General features: G+C 51.8%; 3 protein-coding genes across 5 annotated transcripts in view; 2 read left to right on the forward strand and 1 right to left on the reverse strand.

Moving 5' to 3' along the window:
* Positions 1-1,063: 1,063 nt before the first annotated feature.
* Positions 1,064-20,501, reverse strand: USB1 (U6 snRNA biogenesis phosphodiesterase 1; the record flags this gene model as incomplete). 3 transcript variants are annotated; one of them, XM_079723170.1, is made up of 7 exons in its annotated part: positions 1,064-1,168; positions 2,224-2,307; positions 4,069-4,174; positions 6,502-6,555; positions 17,425-17,608; positions 19,372-19,538; positions 20,404-20,501. In XM_079723170.1, 7 exons carry the CDS (start codon positions 20,499-20,501, stop codon positions 1,064-1,066), a joined length of 798 nt encoding a protein of 265 aa, XP_079579296.1. The 3 variants fall into 3 exon arrangements, with proteins under 3 accessions (XP_079579296.1, XP_079579298.1, XP_079579297.1); XM_079723172.1 differs by lacking the exon at positions 6,502-6,555; XM_079723171.1 differs by lacking the exons at positions 1,064-1,168; positions 2,224-2,307; positions 4,069-4,174 and adding an exon at positions 3,805-4,023.
* Positions 20,502-23,878: 3,377 nt separating this feature from the next.
* ZNF319 (zinc finger protein 319) lies at positions 23,879-25,467 on the forward strand (the record flags this gene model as incomplete). Its single annotated transcript, XM_079724050.1, has 2 exons — positions 23,879-25,415; positions 25,463-25,467. The coding sequence occupies 2 exons, from the start codon at positions 23,879-23,881 to the stop codon at positions 25,465-25,467; spliced, it is 1,542 nt and encodes a 513-aa protein (XP_079580176.1).
* A 69-nt stretch (positions 25,468-25,536) lies between these two features.
* CNGB1 (cyclic nucleotide gated channel subunit beta 1) overlaps positions 25,537-26,039 on the forward strand; it is a gene marked incomplete at its 3' end in the record, with an annotated part of 139,418 nt that continues 138,915 nt past the window's right edge. Inside the window, exon 1 of the mRNA XM_079724051.1 lies at positions 25,537-25,615. The remainder of the gene's footprint in view (positions 25,616-26,039) is intronic.

Raw genomic sequence — 26,039 nt, forward strand, 5'->3', positions numbered from 1 at the left:
CAGAGGAAAGTCATCTTTGCACCTAGTTGAAGAGAAGTGGTCCAAAACAAAATCCAAAATAAAAATTGCAATTTTTATTTGCTGAACCTAATTTAAAACTAAAACATCAAAGTGTCTCTTCCTCCATCACTAGAAATCAGATGGCAGCTGGAGAGGACTGGTTCTTTGCTCCCGCGAGGGCTCGAAGAAAAACAAAAACCCCTGTGCAGCCCCCGGCCTTTCCTCTGCGTCCCCTGGGGATGCCCGCAGGCCACAGCAGGCAGCTAGAGGCAGCAGAAAGAGAACTCTGCCTGGTGAAGGCTCCTCTCTGCTTCTTTGGGAAGCTGATGGGAAGCCAGAGGTCACAGAGCGTTGGAGGCCTGGCTTAAAGCCACCAGTCAGGCCAAGATGAAACATCTGCTCAAGTCTCCCCAGGCACCTGGCTGGGGGGTGAGTGGGAGGAAGGAATGGAGAAAACTGATGCTAAACCACAAATTAGCACCTTGGGCCTTGGCCCTGAAATGGCCTCTGCTGGCATAGGAGGGGGTGAGACTAAAAACAAATAAATAAAAGCGACACCGTGTCAAGGAGGGAGGATGACAGGCCCGTGGAAGCACGCTATGTCAGGCTTGAGCAGAGATGAGCCAGGGCATGATGGCTTACAAAACTCCTCGTCTGGGGCCAATGGCATCAAAATGCAGACAGCCCACGGGGCTGTGGGGAAGGGGCCATTTGTTGGAGGGACTACAGTGGGGATTCAGGCTGAGTCTGGGTGGGCTTACCAGGTGACCCCCCATCTTTTGTTGTGTCTTGTTTTTGGCATAACCACCACAGACCTAGAACTAGGAAGCCCTGGCTGCCCTCTACTGGTGATTTCTGGGAATGATCGCAACGCAGCAGCACTCAACCTGCAACCCAAAAGGGCCAAAAGAGAACCAGCTCCCGGGGAGGACCAGGAGCGGCTGCACATTTGGCCAGGCCTCCCATTGGTGGGACTGGCAGCATCCCCATCAGTCTGAGTGGGTTCCTCCATCTCTTCCTGGCTGCAGAGGGAGGGGCCCAGGACAACAAGGGCCTCTGGTGCTCACTTCAGAGGCATCGAGAAGAACTTGTTCCCAGACTTGCAGCGGATCTGCTCGGCGTATGCACGCAGCAACGTCTCGGAGTCTTCAAACTCACCCACGATTTCCTTAAACCAGGAGAAGACCATCACATTAAGGGGAATCAGGGGCCCAGAGGGCACTGCAAACAAAGCTAGCCTACTGAAATCCTTTAGAGGTTAGGCCTGCTCAGGGGAGGCTGAGGGCCATGCAGGCGCCAGGCTCTCCAGGTTACCTTGTCTAATCAGCTCTGCAGTCTTGTGAGGTCAGTCGTATCATCCCAACTTTGCAGATAAGGAAATGGATGCTCAGAGCCCTGGACCACAGAATCCAATAAAACCAGGCTTGGGATCTGGGTCTACTGGAGCCTGAGACCGGAGCTCCTTGCTGTCTCCAGAATGATTAGACCAAGAGCAGATGTGGCTACTTGATGATGGCCCACGGGCTGTGTCCCGTCTGCACATGTGTTGTTTGGCTCGCAAAATGTTTTCTTAAAAAATACGTATTGGTTGCCAACATTTGAAAATAGAGGGATTACCCACAAAAATTAAGATTTCTGGCTTCTCTTGAAAAACAGAAGTGCTTGCAACACGAGGTCCACATTCCTGCACGGCAACTGCCTGCACCAGGGGTGAGTACCGGCTCCTCTGAGGGCACTGACGGGAAAGTGAAAGATATCCCCTACTTACCACAATACGAGAAAGGCTGTGAGGGTGGACGTTCTTTAGACCTGGTGCGTTTCACTCATTTCCAGCACCTGCCAGGCCCCTGGGAGCACCCGAGCCTTTGACCTCTGGGTGAGGGTCTAGGACTTCAGGGGAGGCCCGCAGCATCCTCTCAGATTAGTGTTCTAGGGCAGGGCTTCTCAAATTTTAACGTGCACACAAATCCCTAGAGATCTTGTTAAATTCTGATTTCTTAGATCTGGATTGGGGCTTGAGAGTGCGTGTTGCTAATAAGTTCCCAGGTGGTCTGGGACTGCACTGTGAGGAGCAGGGTAAGGTGCTGGGGTCTCTGGCTATGCCGGTTGTTTCCTATGCCAGGATTCAGGTTTGCATGCCTAATCCTCAGCGCCTGTCAGCTCCCCTCCACCCCCCAGCTTCTGGAGTTCAGCACTTTCCATGCTCCTGCCCTGGGAATTCACCTGTAGTTCCCGCAGGCACTGCCCTTCCAGCTGGAGATGTGCATCACCCACGCACCAGGCCAGACTGATGTGGAATGAGGGGTCCTGCAGAGGAACGGCGGGGAGACAGGCAGTCACCTGGATGTCGTGGCAGGCTCAGACATCACAGCAGCTCTGTGACAGAGTTGTCACGGTATCCCTGCTGCATCCCTGACCTGATTCATGGGAGACTAGATCCTCAGTGTTGATCCCAAGCACCCTCCATAGACAGAAAAAATAGCCCTGGGTTGGTCCCTGCTATGGACTGAATTGTGTCCCCCAAATTCATATATTGAAGCCTTAACCCCCAGTGTGATGGTATTTGGAGAAGGGGCCTTTGGGAGGTAATTAGGTTTAGTTGAGGTCCTAAAGGTGGGGCCCTCATGATGGAATTAGTGCCCATATAAGAGACGGCAGAGAGCTGCTTCCTCTCTCTTTCCATCATGTGAGGACACAGTGAGAAGATGGCCATCTACAAGCCAGGAAGAGAGGCCTCAACAGAAACTGACTGTGATGGCACCTTGGTTTTGGACGTCTAGCCTCCAGAACTGTGAGAAAGTAAATTTCTTTTTTTAAATTATTTATTTAGTTAGTTAGTTTTGGTTGCATTGGGTCTTTGTTGCTTTGCGTGGGCTTTCTCTAGTTGCAGCAAGTGGGGGCTACCCTTCGTTGCAGTGCGCAGGCTTCTCATCGCGGTGGCTTCTCTTGTTGCGGAGCACAGGCTCTAAGCGTGGGGGCTTCAATGGTTGTGGCGCTCGGGCTTTGTTGCTCCGCAGCATGTGGGATCTTCCCGGACCAGGGCTTGAACCCGTGTCCCCTGCATTGGCAGGTGGGTTCTTAACCACTGCGCCACCAGGGAAGCCCAAGAAAGTAAATTTCTATTGTGTAAGTCATCCAGTCTATGGTATCTGGTTATGGCAGCCTGAGCTAAGACAGTCCTGTTCTCAGAGGCTCTCCTTTACATATCATAGAGAGTCATTACCTCTGGGATGTGGAAGAGAACACATGTCCCAGTAATGTTTTCTGATCAAAAACATTTCAAGAGATGACAGACTTTTTAAGATGAACAAAAACCCAAATGTCTAAAATTATAAAACTATAAATTATCTCCACTCAGGCTTCCCTGGTGGCGCAGTGGTTGAGAGTCTGCCTGCCGATGCAGGGGACACGGGTTCGTGTCCCGGTCCGGGAAGATCCCACATGCCGTGGAGTGGCTGGGCCCGTGAGCCATGGCCGCTGAGCCTGCATGTCTGGAGCCTGTGCTCCGCAACGGGAGAGGCCACAACAGTGAGAGGCCCGCATACCTAAAAAAAAAAAAAAAATCTCCACTCAAATTCATACTTATATCTCTCAGCATGATTTTAAAAGAATATATCAAGCAAAACCACTGGCCCTTTAAAGCCTTGATATTCGACTTGGAGTTCAAGTTCCCCTGGAGGGCACGGGGCAAGGCACAGGAAGGCAGGCGAAGCTGCAACTCTACCTGGAGTGTCAATGTGACTAAAAAGTATTGGGGAAAACTATTTCCTAAAAAATATAAAAATAAACATGGATACATTATAGAGTAGAAGACATAAATCTCATGTATATTGAAGAGATAACAGAAGATTTGTAAGAAATGTTGGACCTCCGCTGGGCTGCATCCGACTACACCTCAGACCCTCAACTCCCCAGGGTTGTGTGTCCTCTGAGGGCTGGCCGAATGGACACTTCCCACGGGCAAGTTCTGGAGGGCTCTTCGGTTTGCCTCTAACAAGGGTTTCTTTAAGGCTGATTTTATTCCTATTAGAGATGGGTCAGTGGAGAGAAAAAGACGCTGCTGATTACCTGGTAGAAAGTGGTGAGGTCAAACTCCTCCAGGACCCTGTCCACCTCTGAAACCAGGTCCAGGAACTGGCTGTGTCCCAAGGTGACCTCGAGTCCAACAAAGGTCCTGGGGGGAGACAGAGGTGGAGACCACACGGGCATGAGATGCAGCCTGAGAACAGAAACCATCCTCAAGGGGGCAGAGGATGCGACAGAGGAAAGCCGGGAGGGAGGTCTGGGCCGTGAGTTCAGTTCGTTTCCCCGCTCTCTGAGCTGGCTCTCCATCCTTCCCCGGCTCTAATCGCACATCTCCCCTCCTTCCCCGGGGTATAAGAACCCTAGCAGGGCCGTCTTCATCCGCTGCTGCCAAGGCTACGGACCCCCAGGCTGCGGCGCCCAGGCTCCCCGGCATCGCTCCCATGTCGGACTCTTTCTCCAGGGCTTCCCTCTCTGGCACCGGCTCCCTCCCGTCAGCACCCTCTCATCTCTAAAACCCCTCCCTTGAACCCACACCCTCAGCCAGCCCCCATCCCATTCCCGGTAAAACGTGCGTTCCGATGATTTGTCTCCCTCGGCTGTGTCTCACGCCTCCCCACCCATCTTCAGTCCACTGGGCCAGGAACCACTCCCGTCAAAGCTGCCAACCACCTGTGTTCCTGAACTCAGATACTTCTCTGTCCTCACCTTGGTCGCTCCGCAGGATCTGACACAGCTGACTCCTTCCTCCCTGAAGCCCTTTTTTCTCTTGGCTTCCAAGAGACCACCCACCACACCGTCCTGGTGTGACCCCACCTCTGGCCTCCTGTTCAGTCTCCTCTGCTGCCCTCTCTTCTTTCTGGCCTCTAAATGGTCAGGGGCTGCAGAGCCAGCGTCGCCTGCCCTCCCCCGCAGGCTGATCTCACCCAGCCCTGCTTGCAATATCACACAGCCCGATGGCTCCTACATTTCTATCTCCGGCTGGCACCTCTCCTGTATACCCAATTGTGTATGTGACTCTTCCACCTGGGGGTCTCACAGGCGGCAAAATCCACCAGGTACAAAGCAGAGCTTCTGATCTTCCTCCCACAGGTGTTTACCATCACGGACAATGTGGCCATTTATCTATATTTACCTAGCTGTTCAAACCCCAAAGCCAGGAATCTACTTTGATTCTTCCCCTTACTGTGCACAGACCCAACCCACTGGTAATTCCAGTTGATTCTACCTCCAGTATATCGGGAATGTGTCTGCTTCTTGGCTCTTCCACTGCCATCGCCCTAAGCCAGGCCACCACTGGCGCCTCACCTGTCCCGTCTGCTCTCCCTGCATCCAACCTCGCTCTTTTAGATCTTTTCTCCGCTCAGGAGACACAGACACAGACACCATAGGGCCGGACTGACGTTTACAAACGTAAATTGGATCACGTCTCTGCTTAGATCCCTCCAATGGCTTCTGTGACACTGAAAATCCAAACTCCTGACCTTGACCTTGAAGGCCCTGCAGGAGTTAACCCTGCCTGACTCATCTCCTCACACTCTCCCACGTGCTCCCCACGTTCTGCTTCACTGGCCTCCTCAAACATGCCAGGCCCTTTCCTCCTCAGTCACCTCCTTGGCTGTGTCCTCTGCTTGGAGGCTCCTGGGGCAGCTCTTCCCAAGGCTGATTCCTTCTTGTCCTCATGTCGCCAGCAAATGCCACCTTGCTAGCGCCCCCCTTGGCCACTTGCTCCAGACTATCATTTCACACGATAGTTATTAACGATCTCATTTCCTTGTTTATTGTCTGTCTCCCCTGCAGAATGTGAGATCCCACAGAGCAGGGACTATGCCGGCCTTTTCACTGCTGATCTGTAGTGTGCAGCGAGTGCCTGGCACCAGGAGGTGTTTAACAAATGTGTGCAGCATAGAATGAAAGAATGAATGAATGAGTGAATGAGTACTCTTCTTAGAGGTGCTGAGAGCAGAAGGCAGCTCAGATCCAGTGAGTGGATCTGACAGGGAGGCTTGCTTTGAAGCCTTGATAGCAACAGTTTCTTCTTATGTTCATCTCATCCTTGAATGCTTTTATAAAACTTGTTTCGTTCATCTGAGCTTCACAACTGCCCAATGATGGATGCTTCGAAATGTGACAGGATGTGGATGATGTGACAGCTTGGAAATGGCAGGTCACAGAGGTTGAAGGTATGAGCTCAACGTTAAATTGCAGACAGAGCTGGGCAGGCACCCAGGTTTTCTTTGAGTCTCAGGCTTTTCCCACTAAACCAAGATGTTGTTCTCTACCTCTGCCCCCTCCTCCCATGCTCCCTGAGTTATTTTTCTTAATGAAACGTTCAGATTTGGGAACAGCTGCCCTTGTAGTCATAGGGCCGGTTAAAACACAAACAAACAAAAAACTGAGAGAGACAAGGCCCCCTCAAGTCTTTACTCCAAAGAATCCTCTTCTGGAAACAACTGGGGGCAGAGTCGGGAGACCCACCTGGTCTTCTCTTGATTGGTGTAAATCTTTACCCGGTCGGCAGTAAAGCAGAATCTGAAATTTAGAAGGACCACATTTCAGGAAGAATAATAAGGAAAAAAATCAGAGAGAATAGTGTATATTAAAAAACATCACTTTGGGGCTTCCCTGGTGGTGCAGTGGTTGGGAGTCCGCCTGCCGATGCAGGGGACACAGGTTCGTGCCGTGGTCCGGGAAGATCCCACATGCCGCGAAGTGGCTGGGCCCGTGAGCCATGACCGCTGAGCCTGCGTGTCTGGAGCCTGTGCTCCGCAACGGGAGAGGCCACAGCAGTGAGAGGCCCGTGCACCGCAAAAAAAAAAAAAAAAAAAAAATCACTTTGAAAATACAGTTAACTCATTTCACATTTAGTATTGTCACCCTATTATACAGGTGGTAAACTGAACCCTAAAATATTAGAGCTGGGCAAGACCTTAAATAATCACCCAGTCCAGGTAACACATAGCTTCACTCAGATGCTAGCAAAAATTTTACTTTATTAAAAGCAGTTGATTCCAATAAGCAATTTGAGACTACCCCAGCTTTACTGATGGGAACTGAGAGGTCGGTGATAATAGATCCCTTAAGAGCCAATTTTTTTCTTTGCAGGTTAACAAAAGACAATTCTGATCCAGTCCAAGCAAGAACACTTCCATGTGCCTGGGCTGAGCTTGGGGATCCTCATACAACTCTGTGAGGCAGGTGCTATAATGACACCCATTTTACAGACACAGAAACTGAAGCTTGGTGAGGCTGAATTTGGTGAGTCACAATTTGAACTTCAATCTGCCTGATTCCAGAGCCCTTGCTCTCACCTGATGCTTTAGGGAGGGGTCTCTGTTGGTGTGAGATCGCGGCAGAAATACCATCACCCACCTCTCAGATCAGTTACACGGGGACCATCAAATTCTTCCAGGTAAGTGCTCTGACTCTTGCTGGTTCCGCCTGTGTTCTCTGGGACACTAGGTGATCTTAGAGGGACAAACTGGCTTCCTGCCCTTCCTGGACCAACTTGGCAAATCCCATTACAGGAAACACTCATTTTACAGGCTCCAGGCCAAGTTCTCACCCTCGTCTGAGGGAACACAACAACTCAGCTTGCCGGTTAGAATCTCACTTGTCCAAGGGCACAAAGTCAGTTAACTTTTGGCTTCCCTGTCAGCCTTCAGCCTCCTAGTACATCCCTTCTGGGGAAAATGTAAGGGGTGACAGAACCAGCAGGGGCTCGGTTAAGTGTAGAGTACATGCCAGATGTCCTGGAGTGGACATGGGGCGTTTGCACCCAACTATAAAGGGTAATTTTATGCATTGACTTGACTGGACTAAGGGTTGCCCAGATAGCTGGTAAAACATTATTTCTGGGGTGGCTGTGAGGGTGTTTCCAGAAAGATTGGCATTTGAATTGGTGAACTGAGTAGAGCAAATTGCCCTCTCCAGTGTGGGTGGGCATCATTCAACTTTTCAGAGTAGAACAAAAAGGCAGAGGAAGGGCAAATGCACGCTGTCTCTGCTGGAACTGAGACGTCCAGCTTCTCGCCCTTGGACGTTGGGGTCCTTGGTTCTTAGGCTTTCAGGCTCATATCAGTCATTACGCCACCAGTCCCCCCACCCCTCGCTGGTGCTCAGGCCTTTGGACTCATGCTGAATGACACAACTGTCCTTCCTGGTTCCCCAGCTTGCTGTTGGCAGATTTGGGACCTGACCTTCATAACTGCGTGAACCAATTCCTACAATGCATTTCCTCATATCTCTATTTCTCTCTCTATCCTATTGGTTCTGTTTTTCTGGGGAACCCTAATACAGATTTTGGCACTGAGAATGGTTCTAGAGGAACAGAATTTTAAGGATGAGTTTTCTGAATTGGTTCTGGGGTTTCTGGAATTGGCTCTCTAATCTGATTAGATTCAAAGACGCTAATGGCTCTATCTCCAGTAGTAAAGAGAGCACTGATCGTCCACGCACGGACTGTTTAGAGATGTGAAAATGTCTTCCTTGATACCCCTCATCAGCCATTTATTAGAAGCAAGAAGCTGAGTGACCCTATATGATACTTGCCAACGTTTTTGGAAAACTAAGGAATATAATGATGTTGGTTGGCTGCTCCTAATGTTGCTGGACAAAGTGGTGAAATAAAAAGATGAGCTCAGGGTATTGAATTCCCAACTCAAGCATAAAGGACCTAAGAGCTTCTCAGTGTGCCCTAAAGGAGACCTTGATTCCCTGTAGCTGCAGGGCTGAAATTGCTGAAAATCAAATCTGGAAACTTATCCTGCCATTTGCTGAATTATAACACAAGTTGAACTCCTCGAACAAGCAGGATTTTACAGTTAAAGTGAGGGCACTGATTGGGAAAGTATGGGAACTTGTGGGAAACTCTGATGAAGCTGGGCGTATTGAGCCCTTAAATTCTTTTTTTTTTTTTAATTAATTTATTTTATTTTTGGCTGCGTTGGGTCTTTGTTGCTGCGCGCAGGCTTTCTCTAGTTGCGGCGCGCGGGGGCTACTCTTCCTTGCGGTGCACGGGCTTCTCATTGCGGTGGCCTCTCCTGTTGCGGAGCATGGTCTCTAGGTGCGCAGGCTTCAGTAGTTGTGGCTCGTGGGCTCAGTAGTTGTGGCTCGCGGGCTCTAGAGCACAGGCTCAGTAGTTGTGGCACACGGGCTTAGTTGCTCCGTGGCATGTGGGATCTTCCCGGACCAGGGCTTGAACCCGTGTCCCCTGCACTTGCAGGCGGATTCTTAACCACTGCACCACCAGGGAAGCCCGAGCCCTTAAATTCTGATGAGTCTTCTTGGACGCAGTGGAAGGGTCCTCCCCCACCTAGTGTTATGGACCTTCCCACCTCTATCTGAGGGGGTTAACCCTGCATTGCCTGAGGAATGGTAATGGCCTCCCCTGAGGCAGATGCCAAGAAAATGCTGAGTCCCCTCAGGACCCACCTCCAACACCCCTCTTTGCTTCTAGACCTATAACTAGACTCAAGTCCCAGCAGACCCCCTAAAGGTGAGGTACCATGTGTGGCCCACGAGGAGATGTGCTACACTCCAGAACTATTTGAGTTTCCTACTATGTACAAGCAGAAATCCAGGGAACGTGTGTGGGAATGGATATTAAAGGTGTGGGGTGGGACTTCCCTGGTGGTCCAGTGGTTAAGAATCCACCTTCCAATGCAGGGGACGCGGGTTCAATCCCTAGTCGGGAAACTAGGATCCCACATGCCGCAGGGCTACTGAACCCGCGCGCCACAACTAGAGAGCCTGTGTGCCACAACTACAGAGCCCACATGCTCTGGAACCTACGCGCCACAACTAGAGAGAAGCCTGTGCGCCACAGTGAAAGATCCTGCATGCCACGACTAAGACCCGACATGGCCAAAAATAAAGATAAGTGAATGTTAAAAAAAAAAAAAAAAAAAGGTGTGGGGCAATGACAGAAGGATCAAAAGCGGCATCAGGCTGAATTTACGGATATGGGCTTGCTGAGCAGAGATTCGGCATGTAATGCTGCAGCTCCGGGAGTTGGAAACGGGTCTGGTTGGTTAGATGGCTGAAACACGGACCAAAAGGTGGCCCACAGTGAGTGAACTGGAAATACCTGGCCCGCAAGGTGGGCGTAGTTACCGTAAAGGACAGCGGAGTCGAAGCAGCAATCAGAAGTCTGACTTGTGCAGACATAGGGCGTTGGCTGTTTCTAGAAGTGACATAGATAGGAAGCCTACTAAATTCTTCCTTCATCTGTATAAGCAGAAAAGTTCTAGGCCAGGTGAGCCAAAGTCTAGCTTGAATCATAAAGGCAGAGTCATGGCCCCTCAGTTCCCAGAATGGAGCCAGTTCACAGACCCAGAGCCGCTTGAATGAAGGGGAAGTCGGGTCCCCTTGAGGAAGGACCCTGGTACGTGACTACAAATTTATACTGTTAATCTTTCTCCCAGCCTTCCCCAAAGGGACCTATGCCTTTTTACCAGGGTAACTGCGCACTGCGGAAAAGGAAATGACGAGCCTTTGGGGAACTACTGGACATTGGCTCTGAAATGACACGAATTCCTGGAGACCCAAGATGTCACTGTGGCTCATCACTCCGAGTGGGGGTTAATGGAGGTCAGGTGGTCAATGGAGTTGTAGCTCAGGTCCACCTCACAGTGGGCCCAGTGGGTCCCCAAACCCATCCTGTGGTTATTTCTGCAGTTCCAGAATGTATAATTGGAATAGACATACTCAGCAACAGGCAGAATCCCCACACTGATTCTCTCACCTGTGGAGTGAGGGCTATTACAGTGGGAAAGGCCAAGTGCAAGCTATTAGGGCTGCCTCTACCCAGAAAAATGGTAAATGAAAAGCAATACCGCATCCCTGGAGGGACTGCAGAGATCAGTGCCACCATCAAGGACTTGAGAGATGCAGGGGTGGTGACTCCCACATCTCCATTCAACTCCCACTCTGTCTGGGCAGAAGACAGATGGATCGTGGAAGAAGACAGTGAATGATCATAAACTGATGACTGGAGGTGGTGGCTCCAATTGCAGCTGCTCTTCCAGATGTGGTTTCATTACTTGAGCAAATTAACACATCCCCTGGTTCCTGGTTTGCAGCTATTGATTTGGCAAATACATTTCCCTCCATCCCTGTCCATAAGGACCAGAAGCAGTTTACTTTCAGGCCAGCAATGCACCTTCACTGTCCTACCTCAGGGCTACAGCATCCTCCAGCCCCACGTCCTAATTTACTGTAGAGGGTTTGCTCACCTTTCCCTTCCACTAGATATCACACTGCTCCCGTACATGGATGACATTATGTTGCCTGGACCTAATGAGCAGGAAGTGGCAACTACTCTAGACTTATTGCTAAGACATTTGTGTGTCAGAGGGTGGGAAATAAATCCAACTAAGATTCAGGGCCTTCTACCTCAGTGAAATGTCTAGAGGTCCAATGGTGTGGGGCATATCGAGATATCCCCTTTGAGATGAAGGATAAAGTAGTTTTGAAATAAGGTACGTACCTTTTTTTTTTAAACATGCTATTGCACACTTTATAGACATAACTTTTATGTGCATTGGGAAACCAAAAACTTCATGTCATTTACTCTATTTTATTCTGGAACAGAACCCACAATATCTGTATCTGCTCTGAATCAGCAGCCACATATGGTGCTGTTTCTCTTGTAGCCAGGATTCACAGGGCCAGGAATCAAGGGGTAGAAATGGGAGTGGTACCACTCACCATTGCCCTAGTGATGCATTAGCAAAATGTTTGCTTCCGGTTCCCACAACTTCATGCTCTGCTAGCCCAGAGGTCTTAGTTCCGAGGGAGGAATGCTTCCACCAGGAGACCTAGTGCTTCCACTGAACTGGAAGTTGAGACTTGCCACCTTGCCACTCTGGGCTCCTGTACCTTTGAGTCAACAGACAAAAGAGTTACAGTGTCGGCTGGGGTCATTGATCCTGACTACCGAGGGGAAACTGGACTACTACTCCACAATGGAGATATGGAAGAGGATATCTGGAATACAGGAGATCTGTTAGGGCATCTTTTAGTATTACCATGCCTACTGATTTCAGGCCAATGGAAAACTACAACAACCTAATCCAGGCAGGATTAGTAATGGCCCAGACCCTTCGGGAATGAAGGTTTGGGTCACTACCCCAGGTAAAGAACCACAACCATCTGAGGTGCTTGCTGAAGGCAAAGGGAACAGAGAGCTAGGTAGTGGAAGGTAGTTGTAAATATCAGCTACGACCATGTGACCAGTTACAAAAATGAGGACTATAATCGTAACGAGTATTTCCTCCTTATTTTGTTATGAATACGTCTGCGAGTATATATACAGGACACCTCAGGGACATTGCAGATTTGGATCCCACAATAAAGTGAGACACACTATTTTCTGGCTTCCCAGTGCATATAAAAGTTACGTTTATACTACACTGTAGTCTATTAAACAAAGGCATTATGTCTAAAGAAACAATGTACATACCTTATTTTTAAAATACTTTATTGCTAAAAAATGCTAACCATCATTTGAGCCTTCAGTGAGTCATAATCTCTTTGCCGGTGGAGGGTCTTGCCTCGATGTAGGTGGCTGCTGACTGATCAAGGTGGTGGTTGCTGAAGACTGGGTGGTGATGGCAATTTCTTAAAATGAGACGACAGTAAGGCAAACGATGAAGTTTGCCGCATCCATCAATTCTTCCTTTTATGAATAATTTCTCTGTAGCATGCAATGCAATGCTGTTTGATAGCATTTTACCCACAGAACTTCTTTCAAAATTGGAGTCAATCCTCTCAAACCCTGCCACTGCTTTATCAACTAAGTTGATGGAATATTCTAAATCTTTTGTTGTCATTTCAACAATCTTCACAACATCTTTACCAGGAGTAGAGTCCATCTCCAGAAGTCACTCTTTTGCTCATCCATAAGAAGCAACTCCTCATCTGTTAAAGTTCTATCACGAGATGGCAGCAATTCAGTCACATCTTGAGTCTTCACTTCTAATTCTAGCTCTCTTGCTGTTTCCATCACATCTGCAGTTACTTCCTCCAGTGAAGTCCTGAGCCCTTCAAAGTCATCCATGAGGGTTGGAATCAACTTCTTCCAAACTCCTGTGTATGTTGATATTTTGACCTCTTCCCATGAATCACAGATGTTCTTAATGGCATCTAGAATGGTGAATCCTTTCCAGAAGGTTTTCAAATGACTTTGCCCAGATCCATCAGAGGAATAACTATCTATGGCAGCTACAGCCTGATGAAATGTATTTCTTAAATAATAAGACTTATAAATAAGAAGACTTGAAAGTTGAAATCACTCCTTGATCCATGGGCTGCAGAACTGATGTTGTGTTAGCAGCATGAAAACAACATTGACCTCACTGTACATCTCCATCAGAGCTCTTGGGTTACCAGGTGCACTGTCAATGAGCAGTAATATTTTGAAAAGAATCTTTTTTTTTTCTAAGCAGTAGGTCTCAACAGTGGGCTTAAAATAGTCAGTAAACCATGCTGTCAACAGATGTGCTGTCATCCAGGCTTTGTTGTTCCATTTATAGAGCACAAACAGAGTAGACCTAACATAATTCTTAAGGGCCCTAGGATTTTTAAAATAGCTAGTGAGCATTGGCTTCAATTTAAAGTCACCAGCTGTATTAGCCCCTAACGAGAGAGTCAGCCTGTCCTTTGAAGCTGTGAAGCCAGACACTGACTCCTCTCTGGCTATGAAAGTCCTAGATGGCATCTTCTTCCAATAGAAGGCTGTTTCATATATTGAAAATCAATTGTTTAGTGTAGCCACCTTCATGAATTATCTCAGCTAGATCTTCTGGATAAGTTGCTGCAGCATCTACATCAGCACTTGCTGCTTCACCTCACACTTTTATGTTATAGAAATGGCTTCTTTCCTTGTACCTCATGAACCAACCTCTGCTAGCTTCAAACTTTTCTTCTGTAGCTTCCTCACTTCTCTCAGCCTTCAGAGAATTGAAGAGGGTCAGGGCCTTGCTCTGAATTAGGCTTTGCCCTAAGGGAATGTTGTGGCTGGTTTGATCATCTATCCAGACCACTAAAACTTTCCCCAAACCAGCAAAACGCTTTCTTATCATTCTTGTGTTTACTGGAGTAGCACTTTCGATTTTGTTCGAGAACTTTTCCTTTGCATTCACAACCTGGCTAACTGGGACAAGAGACCTAGCAGCTTTCAGCCTACCTCTGCTTTTGACATGCCTTTCCTCACTAGGCTTAATCATTTTTGGCTTTTGATTTCAAGTGAGAGATGTGTGACTCTTTCTTTCACCTGAATACTTAGTGGCCGCTGTAGGGTTATTAACTTCAACATTGTTGTATCTCAGGGAATAGGGAGGCCCAAGGGGAGGGAGAGAGATGTGGGGGAATGGGAGGTTGGTGGAGCAGTCAGAACACACACATTTATCAATTAAGTTTGCCCTCGTATATGGGCGTGGCTCCCGGCGCCCCAAAACCATTACAATAGTAACATCAAAGATCACTGATCACAGATCACTACAACAAATATAACAATAACGAAAAAGCTTGAAATATTGCAAGAATTACCAAAATGTGACAGACACGAAGTGAGCAACTGTTGTTGGAAAAATGGCACTGACAGATTTGCTCAATGCAGAGTTGCCACAAACCTTGTTTGTAAAAAATGCAGTGTATGTGAAGCACGATAAAACAAGGTTTGCCTGTACCTATGTTGAGCAAATATCTTTGTTTTCTTCTCTTATTCCCTTATCATGTAACATAACATGTAGTGACTTTATACTAGTATTCAAGTATTGTTAATTTTACATCATAGTATTCAAGTTATGGGCTTTTAGAAGAGTAAAAAGTATCGCTCAAGAAGACTACCTCCTCTTCTGGGGAAGGGATTAATGCATTTTCAGATGTACACTGGATGTTGTATCATGTTAGGCAGAATTATGACCTTGTTGTGGTCTTAATTTAGAGATTAAGTATGGTTTAAGAAGATGCATATAAGTGTCAAGTTGATAAGGGGTGGACTTGAGATGGTTAATTTTATGTGTCAGCTTGACTGGGCTAAGGGATGCCCAGATAGCTGGTGAAACATTATGTTTGGGTTTGTCTGTGAGGGTGTTTCTGGCAAGATTAGCATTTGAATTGGTGAACAGAGTAAAGCAAACGGCCCTCCCCAATGTGGGTGGGTGGGCATCATCCAATCTGTTGAGGGCCTGAATAGAACAAAAAGGCAGAGGAAGGACAAACTCCCCCTCTGCTTGAGCTGAGACGTCCATCTTCTCCTGCCCTCCGACACTGGCGCTGCTGGTACTCAGGCTTTCAGGCTCACGCCAGGACTTACACCATCAGCCCCGATTTTTAGGACTTTGGAATCAAACTGAATTACACCACCGGCTTTCCTGGTTCTCTCCTTGCAGATGGCAGATAGTGGACTTCTTGGCCTCCATAACCACATAAGCCAATACCTATAACAAATCTCCTCTTATGCATATCTGTATACATCTTATTGATTCTGTTTCTCTGGAGAACCCTGACTAATACATCAACCAACACCCTTTCTCCTGGTGATCTTATATATGAGGACTGCTCTCTCATTTTGTGCTGGTAGAGTGGTCAACCTGCCCCCACCCAGGGGTGTGTACTTGACAGGCCTGGACAATCAGAGCATAGCATTCCCTCCGTCACAGCCATAGAATCAAAGGTGCACTACCCACTCTTGGTCATCTTAGGCTCAACCAGTCAAACCTGAAGAGGCCACCTGGCCCAGCTTCCTTCAGGACACAGGCTAGGAAACACTGCACCAGCAGGGCAGCACCAGGGAGGGCCAACCCAGTGGTCCAGGGGCTGTTCCCTAAATGAGCAAGAGAACAAGCTATATCCACCCACCCCAGCCACCCTGGGAGCAATACCTCTTGTAATAGCCCTTGTGCAAAGTTTCCAGAGGTCCCAGCAAGGGACTTGCCCAGGTAGAGAACCACCGCATGCAGGGAGGCCCAAGCCATGGTTTCCCAGGAGGCGCTTAGTTCACTCACAGTCTTCCCAGCCCAGACACGACGTGCTCAAAAGTCATTTTTACCATAAGTGACATGGCCCGAGAACACATCTGGCATTCCACCTTTATCCAGGGACACAGCTAGAAGCAGGATAACTGAAGCATTCTCACGTAGAAGGGGAAAGGACTTGGTGCCATCTGACGTCTTCCCGGTCCCATGTATGAAGCCAGTGCTACCTCTAAACATTTTAGTTACACCAGCCTATAAATTCCCCGTTTAAGCCACTTTTGGTTGGATTTCTGGCACCTGCAATCAAGAGGGTCCTGACTAACATACATGACTCAATAAAAAGAGGGATGGGGGCTGGATGAGGTGGAGAGATGAGTTTTAGTCCCGAGTCTCTGGCTAACTGACTGAATTGGAGCAAATCCCTTCCTCCTCTGGCCCTGAGTAGGGTCCTCCGATGGGGCAGAGTAGTTCTATGGAATTCCTGGGCCTCGGGCCTCCTGAACTGCGAGGGTGGGGCTTTGGCTAAAAGACTTCTGTTTTTCTCTCTCTTACTCAGCTACACATCAGGGATCTGTGTAACACCTCATCAGAAGAAAGGACTCTGCAGATAAGACCAGGAGGACAAAAGCACCACCTGGATGGCTTCTTAGGCTCCTACTAGAACCAACATTCAGAGGATCCAGAGGAGGATTTCTGGGCTCTCTCTCTCCTGCTCAGTCATTCAACAAACACCCATTTGATGCCTATAGTGAGCAAAGCACCTGGAAAAAAGCTGTGGGGTAATTCAGAGAGCAGCCGCATTCCTGGCCTGCAGGAACTTGGGCTCCAAGCGGGAGACGGGACATGGGGATGACTGAATATGGATATGAGGATGAGTGGAACGAGCACTGGGGTGTAGACAAGCACAGGACAGCAGGGTCCCTGGGATTGAAGAATTCTGGAGGAGATACCAATTGGGACAGCCTCAGTGAAGGAGCAGTGCTTTGATCTGGCCAAGTCTCGAAGGAGAGGCATTTCTAGTAGAAAGAAGAGGTGTGAAATAGTCAAGGGAAAAAAAGCCTAGGCTGGCAGATAAAACCAGAGTGGGGGTGAGCTCTGATCGTTCGCCAAGTGCCACGTTGAGGGTATGCGTGATCTCATTCACTCTCACAAGTCCCCTCTGAGGGAGCCACCACCACTCCCCTGACCTGCACATAGGTAAGGCTCGGAGGCTTCCAGAGCTTACGTGGCACGCCCAAGGGCACATGGGATGAAGCGCACAGCAGGCGGCTCTGGGAGGTGTTCGGTGTGCTAACCTTTAGGCGTGCCTGCTTGAAGGGGTAGTGCATCCCACAGGTCCATCCCCACAAGAGCTCAGGACAGGAAGAGGAGCCTTGAAGGGGAGGGAGATGAGGGGCAGAGGGAAGCACTGGGCACTCACCTCTGGAAGGAGGCCACGCGGTCTTTCAGAGCCTGCACGAAGGGGAGGATCCAGTGATGGCGCAGAACCACGCTCTGGGACAGGCTGAGGTGGAAGGCCTCCATCCGTACCAGCCGGGGGACGTATATCTGTGCGTGGGGCAGCAGCACGTCAAGCAGGTCCAGGAACTCCTCCCTGGCTTCATCTGGAGGGGAGCAGTGGAGAGGGTGGGCCATTCTCTTAGCCAGGGCGGCATGGCTGGATGAAGCCCAGAAGGCAGAGAAAGGCTTTTGAGAGCAGCCTATGTCTATGTATTTCGAATAATACTTTAATATGCATTTATGGCTATAGAAGTAACACATACATGCTCTTTGAAAAGAATTCAAGTGAGAAAAGAAATATGTGACAGAGAAAGTAGGGGCCCCTGATATCCTATCACCTACAGCAGTGGTCTCCAAACTACTGTGATTGCACAGGCCATTAGTCAAACAAGCTTGCACACATACCCTCAATAAATGTGTATTTATTTATAAATTACAAACATGTGCTACACTGCAAAATTATGTGTGTTATAAAATGTACACTTGGAACAACAGAAATTTTAAAAGATGAGATAAAGAGAAATACATAAAAAGGTTTTAATACTTTTCTCTCTAATGGATCATCTTGATCCCTTCCCCAGGCACATACAGCCCACTTTCAAGATACTACCCTAGAGATAAAGGCTGTCAAATGCGATGCCTATTTCCCTAGCCTTTTCTCAGCGCATGTACTAATGTATATATCTTATTTGTTAAAAAAGATGAGGGCATACCAGTTCTTCCATTGACTTTCTCCATATAACACTACATGTTGGACAGCCTTCTTCTCATTACATAAATCAAGCTCATAATTACAGCTCCACAGTAACCCATAATCAGAAACAGTTCATTTTTTTAATCAGACATTTAGAATCTGACTGTACACAAAGACAAAGAATGCAACAAGGACCACCACTGTATTTTCACAGATTATTCATTTTTTTAACCAAACATGTGACTAGAGCTGCATGGTTAACAGTCTGCTCACAACTAATAAGTTACTCGATTTGCCTAAGTGCCCCATGGAGTAGGCAGTATAGAGAATCATTCTCATTCTGTGGATGGGGAAATGGAGGTTCCAAGAGTTTACCTGATCTAATACAATGTAATAAGAGCCACCACATTCTCTGTGTATCGTGCTAAGAACTTGACATAGATTATCTGATTTAATCTTCACAAAAGTCCTAGAGGATAGGTATTACTACTATCCCCATTTTAGAGATGAGGAAACTGAGGCTCTGAGAAGTCAGCAACTTACTAAAGGGCACACAGAATAGTGGGTAGTGGAGTGAGGCCAGACTCTGAACCCTGGGAATTTTCTGCCTGCCACTCACTCATTAGGGCTAGGGTGGGGTGGGACTGGAGGTCAGCACACCTACAGCCCTCTTCGAAATAAAGTACCAGCTACAGCTGCAGTCTGGGATGGCCTTGACACTCTGCCCCAGACCCTCCCTTGGTCACATCCTCATGAGCAGGGAAAACAGTATACACAGGGTTAGTAAAAAATATTTCAGGCAATGAATTCAAAACTGAACTGTACAGCACAGGGAACTCTGCTCAATATTATGTAACAACCTAAATGGGAAAAGAATTTGAAAAAGAATAGATACATGTATATGTATAACTGAATCACTTTGCTGTACACCTGAAACTATCACAACATTGTTAATCAACTACATCCCAATATAAAAACAAAGACCAGAAAACCTGAAACCAAGTTAACAGAAAAATTCCCTAGTTTTTGAAACGTGTTCTCTCTCTGTTGAGTTAATCTCTTTCCCACCACCAGTGTCAGAGGTTTCTGGCTTCTTCCTCCTGGTTGGGGCCAGCTTCCTCCCATAAGGGGCACCTGTCAGTGTCAGCCACGTGCCTCTCACGCATTACTCACATGGTACGTAGACGTGGGTGGCCCAGTTGCCCCTCTCGTGGGGAAAGGTGCGCACCCGCCCCCCATGTTTTGCGCTATCATCTGCAGGCCTCTCCTCGGTGCCTGGGAACATGTCCAGCACACTGTCGGGTACTGGCAACTTCTGGCTGGGAAGGGGGCTCTGGCCCCTGCAAGAGAAAAGAAGAAATCAAGCACTAGCCTCTTAGCATTCTCTACCTCTGTACACACGATGAAAGTTGTAACCCCTTGTACCAGGCGAATCTGCGTGTCTATTTCTCACCAGGTGCTGTAAGCAGCTTCTAGATAACCACAAAGCTCTTTCCCCAACACTGTCTCATTGGAGTCTCCCAACGGCTCGCGGAGGCAGACTTTAGCAGGGAACGTGGTCCCCATGGAAAACAACGGGGCAAGTGGCAATATGTGGTTCAGAGGTCACATGCCCTAACTGGACAGGCCTCAGCTGGAGTGACACTTCCTAGCTCCGTGGACTTGGGCAAGTCATGTGCCCTCTGTGGGCCTCAGTTTCCTCATCTGTACAGTGCACTGCAACGTGATAGGGCTATTGTGAGATGAACCGGGAGACTGCTTGAAAAGCACTCAGAATGCACCAGGCTTGGCAATTAAGAACTGAAGCTCCACAAAGTAGGAGACTTGGATGGTTCTGCTCACTGCTGAGTCCCCAGTCCCGAGCCTGGCGCAGAGAGGGTGCTCAATGAATATATACTGGATAAAGGAAAACACTCTCCAAATGAGGAAGCAGACCTAGGGTGGTACAGCGGTGCGCGCCGGGAGACGAGTGGGCCAGCGGCAGAAGCTGGACCCGAACCCACGTTTCCTGCCTCCTAACCTTGGCCCAGCCGGTGGGGGCACTCCGGGGCTTTGTCCAAGGCTGTCCTCCGGATCCTCCTTTCCCCCGGTGCCCCTTTTCCTTCCCTCGCGAGCAGCCCGGCAGCCTCCCCAACCACCCCAAAGCTCAGGTCCGGTCCGGGTGCCAACCCGCACCCTCCCCAGAAAGTCTTCCTCGCTCCTCACCGACTGCAGCCTCCAGTCCCCGGCCGGACCCGAGCCCCGGCCTCAGCCTCATCCTCGGAGCCGCTGCTGCTGTAGCCCACCAGGGGCGCCGCACTCATGGGGGACCCCCTCCGCTACGGCACAGCCGGCCCGCCAGCAGTCGAACCACACCCGGAATTCCTCTGCGCCGGAAGTGCTCTCCCGGGGGCGGGGCCCGTATTAGCACCGCCTGGGGGCGGGGTCTGGGGGCGGGGCCCGGCAGGACTCGAGCAAAGAGGCTACCCACCTAGACCACGCTGCTTGCTGGCTCGCCGCGCTTTGACCACCATCTGGAGCCTCCCGGAACCGCCATCCTCCGTGTGCCCATTAAACAGATCGTTCTCAGCCCTGACCTCTCTGTCCGCTGCTCGGTCTGCAGCAGCTCGGGACCTCCCAGCAGGAGATGGTCCCTGGGTCAGAGGTCAGCGCACTAGACCTATCGGAGTCTAGTGCCCTCGCCCTTGCCCTTGCCGTCCGGACGGGGTCAGAGGTCCCGGGGCCTCTTCCTCAAGCCGGCCCAAAGTCCGAGCTCCGAGGTCCCCTCCCCTAAGAGCGAGCTGAACAGTCAGAGGCGGGTCAGTTCCAGAAGTTCAGTCTAGGAGGCCCCTCCTCTCAGGTTCAGGGGTCGGACCGGGGACCGGGTCCTGGGAGCCCCCTCCCTTAAGGCCGAGTAGGGTGGTCGGAAACAGAGCGCCCTCCCTGGGGCAGCTGAGGCGTGCCGGCCGGGCGACTGGAGAGCCGGCCCGGAGCGCCCGGCTGTCCGACCTGGCCCGGCCGCGGGGTCCCCGGCAGGGGGCGGCCTCGCTCCACGCCGCCCGCTCCTCCCGCTGCCGCCGCCACCCAGGCTGCCGCTCCTCCCCCCGGCCCCGCCTCCCTGGCCCCCGCGCCGCCCGCCTGTCCGCCGGTCTCTGCAAGGCCATCGGTCCGTCCGCCCGCCCTCCCAGCGCTCCTCCGCCCCGGCCCCGCTATCCCGGCCGCGCACGTCGCTTCCTCGGTTCCGGCCGCCGCTAGCCCGTTCCCGCCCCCGAGCCGGACGCCGCCGCTACGCGAGGCCGGGGATTGGCAGAGAGCGTAGGCCGCGCTGCCGCGGATGGAGTCGGAATAAAGGGGCGGCTGAGAGAGCAGCTGGTCGCCACTCGCCCTGAGCCTGACCCCGCGGGCGGCCTGGAGCAGGTGAGCGGCTGGGCGCCCGGGGCCGCGGCTGGGCGCCACTCCCGCGCCCGCCGCACCCCTTCCCCAGCCGGCCCGGCCGCCCCTCCACTCCCTCCAGCCCGACCCGGCGGCCTCCTGAGCTCCTGGGCGGCCCAGGCCGACCTCGACGCGCAGCTGACTCCCGGGCCAAGCCTGCAGCCCTGGGGCCTTTTTCGGGCCCAATCGCCCGCGGGGCCGGCCCTCGGGCCGCAGCGGCCTGTCCATTCCCGGCGAGGGCTGACAGGAGGCAGCCCAGCTGGGCCGGCGGGCAGTGCCGGCAGGGAAGTGATCGGCTTTCATTCGGTTTCCCAGGGAAGAGGAAGGGCTGGGGTGGGGCTCAGGTGGGGGCCTCCGCTTGCTTCCCTCACCCTAGTCTCTCATCCTCTTTGCTGAGTGATCAGAGAGGCCTCTGGCCGCACCTTCCTGGAGGGGGGCCAGGGTGGGCAGCTGAGCTGGGGGCCTAGGACCGTGGACCCTGTGTGGCAACCATTCATGCCGGAAAAACAACAACAACAACAAAAAAAACAGTTGGGTTGGCGGAGCCTGACCTAGACCTCGCTCAGAGTAGTTCTGCTTCCCTCTTTCCTGGGGAGGCTTCAGTACCTGCTCACTCATGCAACCTGCTGCCTCCACCCAGAGCAGCGGCTTCTTTACTTCTTCTCTTCCCAGAAAGATGCTGAGGTTGACAGCTTTTAGCCTGACTCTTATGTTTCTTTGGCAGTTAGAGGCCAGGCTGGCCTGTAAAGGCATCCCCTTCCTTCTCTTTTCATCGGGAGAAAACTTAGAAACTTTTCAATGTTAGAGGCAGAAGAGCTGGGAACCTGAAAGTGGGTTGCGTCTGATTCTAAAAGTTCTTTCCTCTCCCTGTCATTACCTTATGCTGCCACAAAGTGGTGAGTTAGAGATTTGCCTGAGCTGGGTGGTGTTACCTTCCATTGATTATCCAAAATGTTACAGACTTGGAGAAAGGGAACAGGGTTCTCTCCAGAAAGGTGATAGGGACGAACGCTCTATGGTTAGCATGCCACTTCCCACATTGCAGGGGCAAACTCGAAATTGCTTACATTTTCCTACAGGCCTTGACACTGTCAGATGAAGAGGATTTAGGACTTGTTTTGGTGCTCTGGGAGATGACTAGACTAGGGAACTTCTGCTATGTAGACATCTAGGCAGCGTGGGTCTGTGGAGCCGCCATCTAACCCCCATCATGCACTGGCTCAGGTCCCTGCAAAGCCATCCCACTTACGTGAAGAGAGAACAGGCACATGGTCAGGGGGAGGGCCTGGGGGGTAGTTGAGAGGGGTATGGGCCAGCCCCTGATGGGAGAAGGTTTCTGAGATGGTCCTCAGTTTCATGCAGTTGTTTTAGATATTGACTGACTGAGGCCGTTTGCTGTGGGACCCTCAGGTCTGGGAGGCCTGGCCTCTTAGACCCACAGTCTGTTCTTATGAGCAGTTGTGTCCTGGGTTGAGATTCAGCAACAGGAGAGAAGCTGGCAGGCCTACAGGGAGGCCTCAACCAGAGCCTTTCTGCTTTTATCTATCTTAGGTACTGGGCTTCCAAGTAAGAAGTGTTTTGCAAAAAAAAAAAAGTTACGTTACTAAAATTCTTGTTTTGGATGCCAGGGCCCTATCTGGTCACCTCCTTTTTTCTTTGGAGCAAGAGCAGAACTTGTGACTTCTTTGTATTGTGGACAGATCACCCCAGACTGTCACCCGTGAGACAGCTAATTGAAGAGGGTTGACAGTAAGCTGGGAGGTTGGGATGCCTGGCCCAGGGATGGGGAACTGAGGGTGGGTTGGGCATGGAGACAGCCACTGTCCCCTTTCCTGGAGGAGCTGAGCCGCCAGCAGACTTCTTTGGTAGCATGTGAAGGGAGCAGATCTCCCAGCCCTGAGCCCCTCTCGCTTCCCTGATGTGGTTAATGTCAATGTGGTGAGTGCAGGCAGATCAGGGAGAGGCCCCGGGAACAGCTGCATGTCCCTGCTTCAAGCTCACGATTTCTTTCTTCTCTACAGAACCAATCATCAGGGAAGGCAGAGCTTCCCTGCCATTGCTGGCACCCTGCCTCGAAGACCCCGTCCTATAGGCAGAGCCTTGTAGTCTGTCTTGGTTAATGACTTGGGCCGCCTGACTAGCCCCTCTTTGTGCCTTGTCTGAGGTCCTCATCCATACCTGATCCTGGGCAACTTCTCTCTGGTGTGGGTCACCTTAAGCGGGGAAACTGAAGCCATTACTCTCCAAACCCTGTTTCATCTTCCCAAGCATGTCGGAAAGCTGGCAGCAGCCGCCACAGACGCAGCCGCAGCAGCCGCAGCCGCCACAGCCTCAACACCACGCAGAACCACCGCCGGCCCTGGCCGAGCACACACTGACCCCAGGCACAGCTGAGAACCCCCTGGGCTGTGCCGTCTATGGCATCCTTCTGCAGCCTGATCCGGGCTTGCAGCCCCCGCAGCACGCGCCCCTGCAGCCAGCAGGCGAGCCGGGCCCCAAGTGCGGCGTGTGCGGTCACGACCTGGCGCACCTGTCCAGCCCGCATGAGCACCAGTGCCTGGCGGGCCACGACCGCTCGTTCCAGTGCACGCAGTGTCTCAAGATCTTCCATCAGGCTACCGACCTGCTGGAGCACCAGTGCGTGCAGGCCGAACAGAAGCCTTTTGTCTGTGGCGTCTGCAAGATGGGCTTCTCGCTGCTTACGTCGCTGGCGCAGCACCACAGCGCGCACAGCGGCACTGGGGGCCTCGTGAAATGTTCCATCTGCGAGAAGACCTACAAGCCCGCCGAGGCGGCTGAGCCCGCGGCCACGGCCGCCCCTTCGCTGCCCCCGGCACCCCCTCCGCCTGCCGTAGCCCCTGCAGAACAGGCTGACAAGCCCTACAGCTGCCCCATCTGCCAGAAGCCCTTCAAGCACCTGTCGGAGCTCTCGCGGCACGAGCGCATCCACACGGGCGAGAAGCCCTACAAGTGCACGCTGTGCGACAAGAGCTTCAGCCAGTCGTCCCACCTGGTGCACCACAAGCGCACGCACAGCTCAGAGCGGCCGTACAAGTGCGCGGTTTGCGAGAAGACCTTCAAGCACCGCTCGCACCTGGTGCGCCATATGTACGCGCACTCGGGCGAGCACCACCTGTTCCGCTGCAACGTGTGCGAGCTGCACTTCAAGGAGTCATCCGAGCTGCTGCAGCACCCGTGCACGCCCAGCGGCGAGCGGCCCTTCCGCTGTGGCGAGTGCCAGAAGGCCTTCAAGCGGCCGTCGGACCTGCGGCAGCACGAGCGCACGCACAGCGCCGAGCGGCCCTTCAAGTGCGACCTGTGCCCCATGGGCTTCAAGCAACAATACGCGCTGATGCGGCACCGGCGCACGCACAAGACCGAGGAGCCCTTCAAGTGCGGCCTGTGCGAGAAGGGCTTCGGGCAGCCCAGCCACCTGCTTTACCACCAGCACGTGCACACCCTCGAGACCCTCTTCAAGTGCCCCGTGTGCCAGAAGGGCTTCGACCAGTCGGCCGAGCTACTGCGGCACAAGTGCCTGCCGGGCGCGGCCGAGCGGCCCTTCAAGTGCCCGGTGTGCAACAAGGCCTACAAGCGGGCGTCGGCTCTGCAGAAGCACCAGCTGGCCCACTGCTCGGCTGCCGAGAAGCCTCTGCGCTGCACCCTGTGTGAGCGCCGCTTCTTCTCGTCCTCCGAGTTCGTGCAGCACCGCTGCGACCCGGCCCGCGAGAAGCCGCTCAAGTGCCCAGACTGCGAGAAGCGCTTCAAGTACGCCTCCGACCTGCAGCGGCACCGGAGGGTGCACACGGGCGAGAAACCCTACAAGTGCCCCAACTGCGACAAGGCCTTCAAGCAGCGTGAGCACCTCAACAAGCACCAGGGCGTGCACGCCCGGGAGCAGCAGTTCAAGTGCGTGTGGTGCGGCGAGCGCTTCCTGGACGTGGCCCTGCTGCAGGAGCACAGCGCGCAGCACAGCGCCGCCGCCGCTGCGGCCGAGGGCGCCTACCAGGTAGCCGCCTGCCTGCCCTGAGTCCCCGCCGCGGCCCCCACCAGGCCCGGCCCGGCCTCCTCGCACCCATCCCTGCACTCGGCTCGGTGTTCTGAGGGAGGCCCTGGGCATGAGGACAGAAGGGCACTGGGCAGGTGGAGGGTGTGGGTGCCTGGCACTCCCGGTACAGGCCTGGGTTGGGGGGCGGCAGATTGCTGTGGCTGGTTCTGACCCCACAGACCTCTTTCCCATTACAGGATTCGCTTTCTTGAGAGACCTCAGCCTCCCTTGTCTCTGGGGGCCTGGAACCAGGCTGGAAGTCAAATGGCCTCTCTCCATCCCAACGAAGGGGTGTTGCTAGCCCAACCTTCCCAGACCTTTCAGCCTAATTAGAAATCGGATAGGTTAGGAAAGAGGAGGGTCACGGTAGGGCCTGGGAGAAGGG

This window comes from Hyperoodon ampullatus, assembly GCF_949752795.1.
Source record: "Hyperoodon ampullatus genome assembly, chromosome: 18".
NCBI classification, from domain to species: domain Eukaryota; kingdom Metazoa; phylum Chordata; class Mammalia; order Artiodactyla; family Ziphiidae; genus Hyperoodon; species Hyperoodon ampullatus.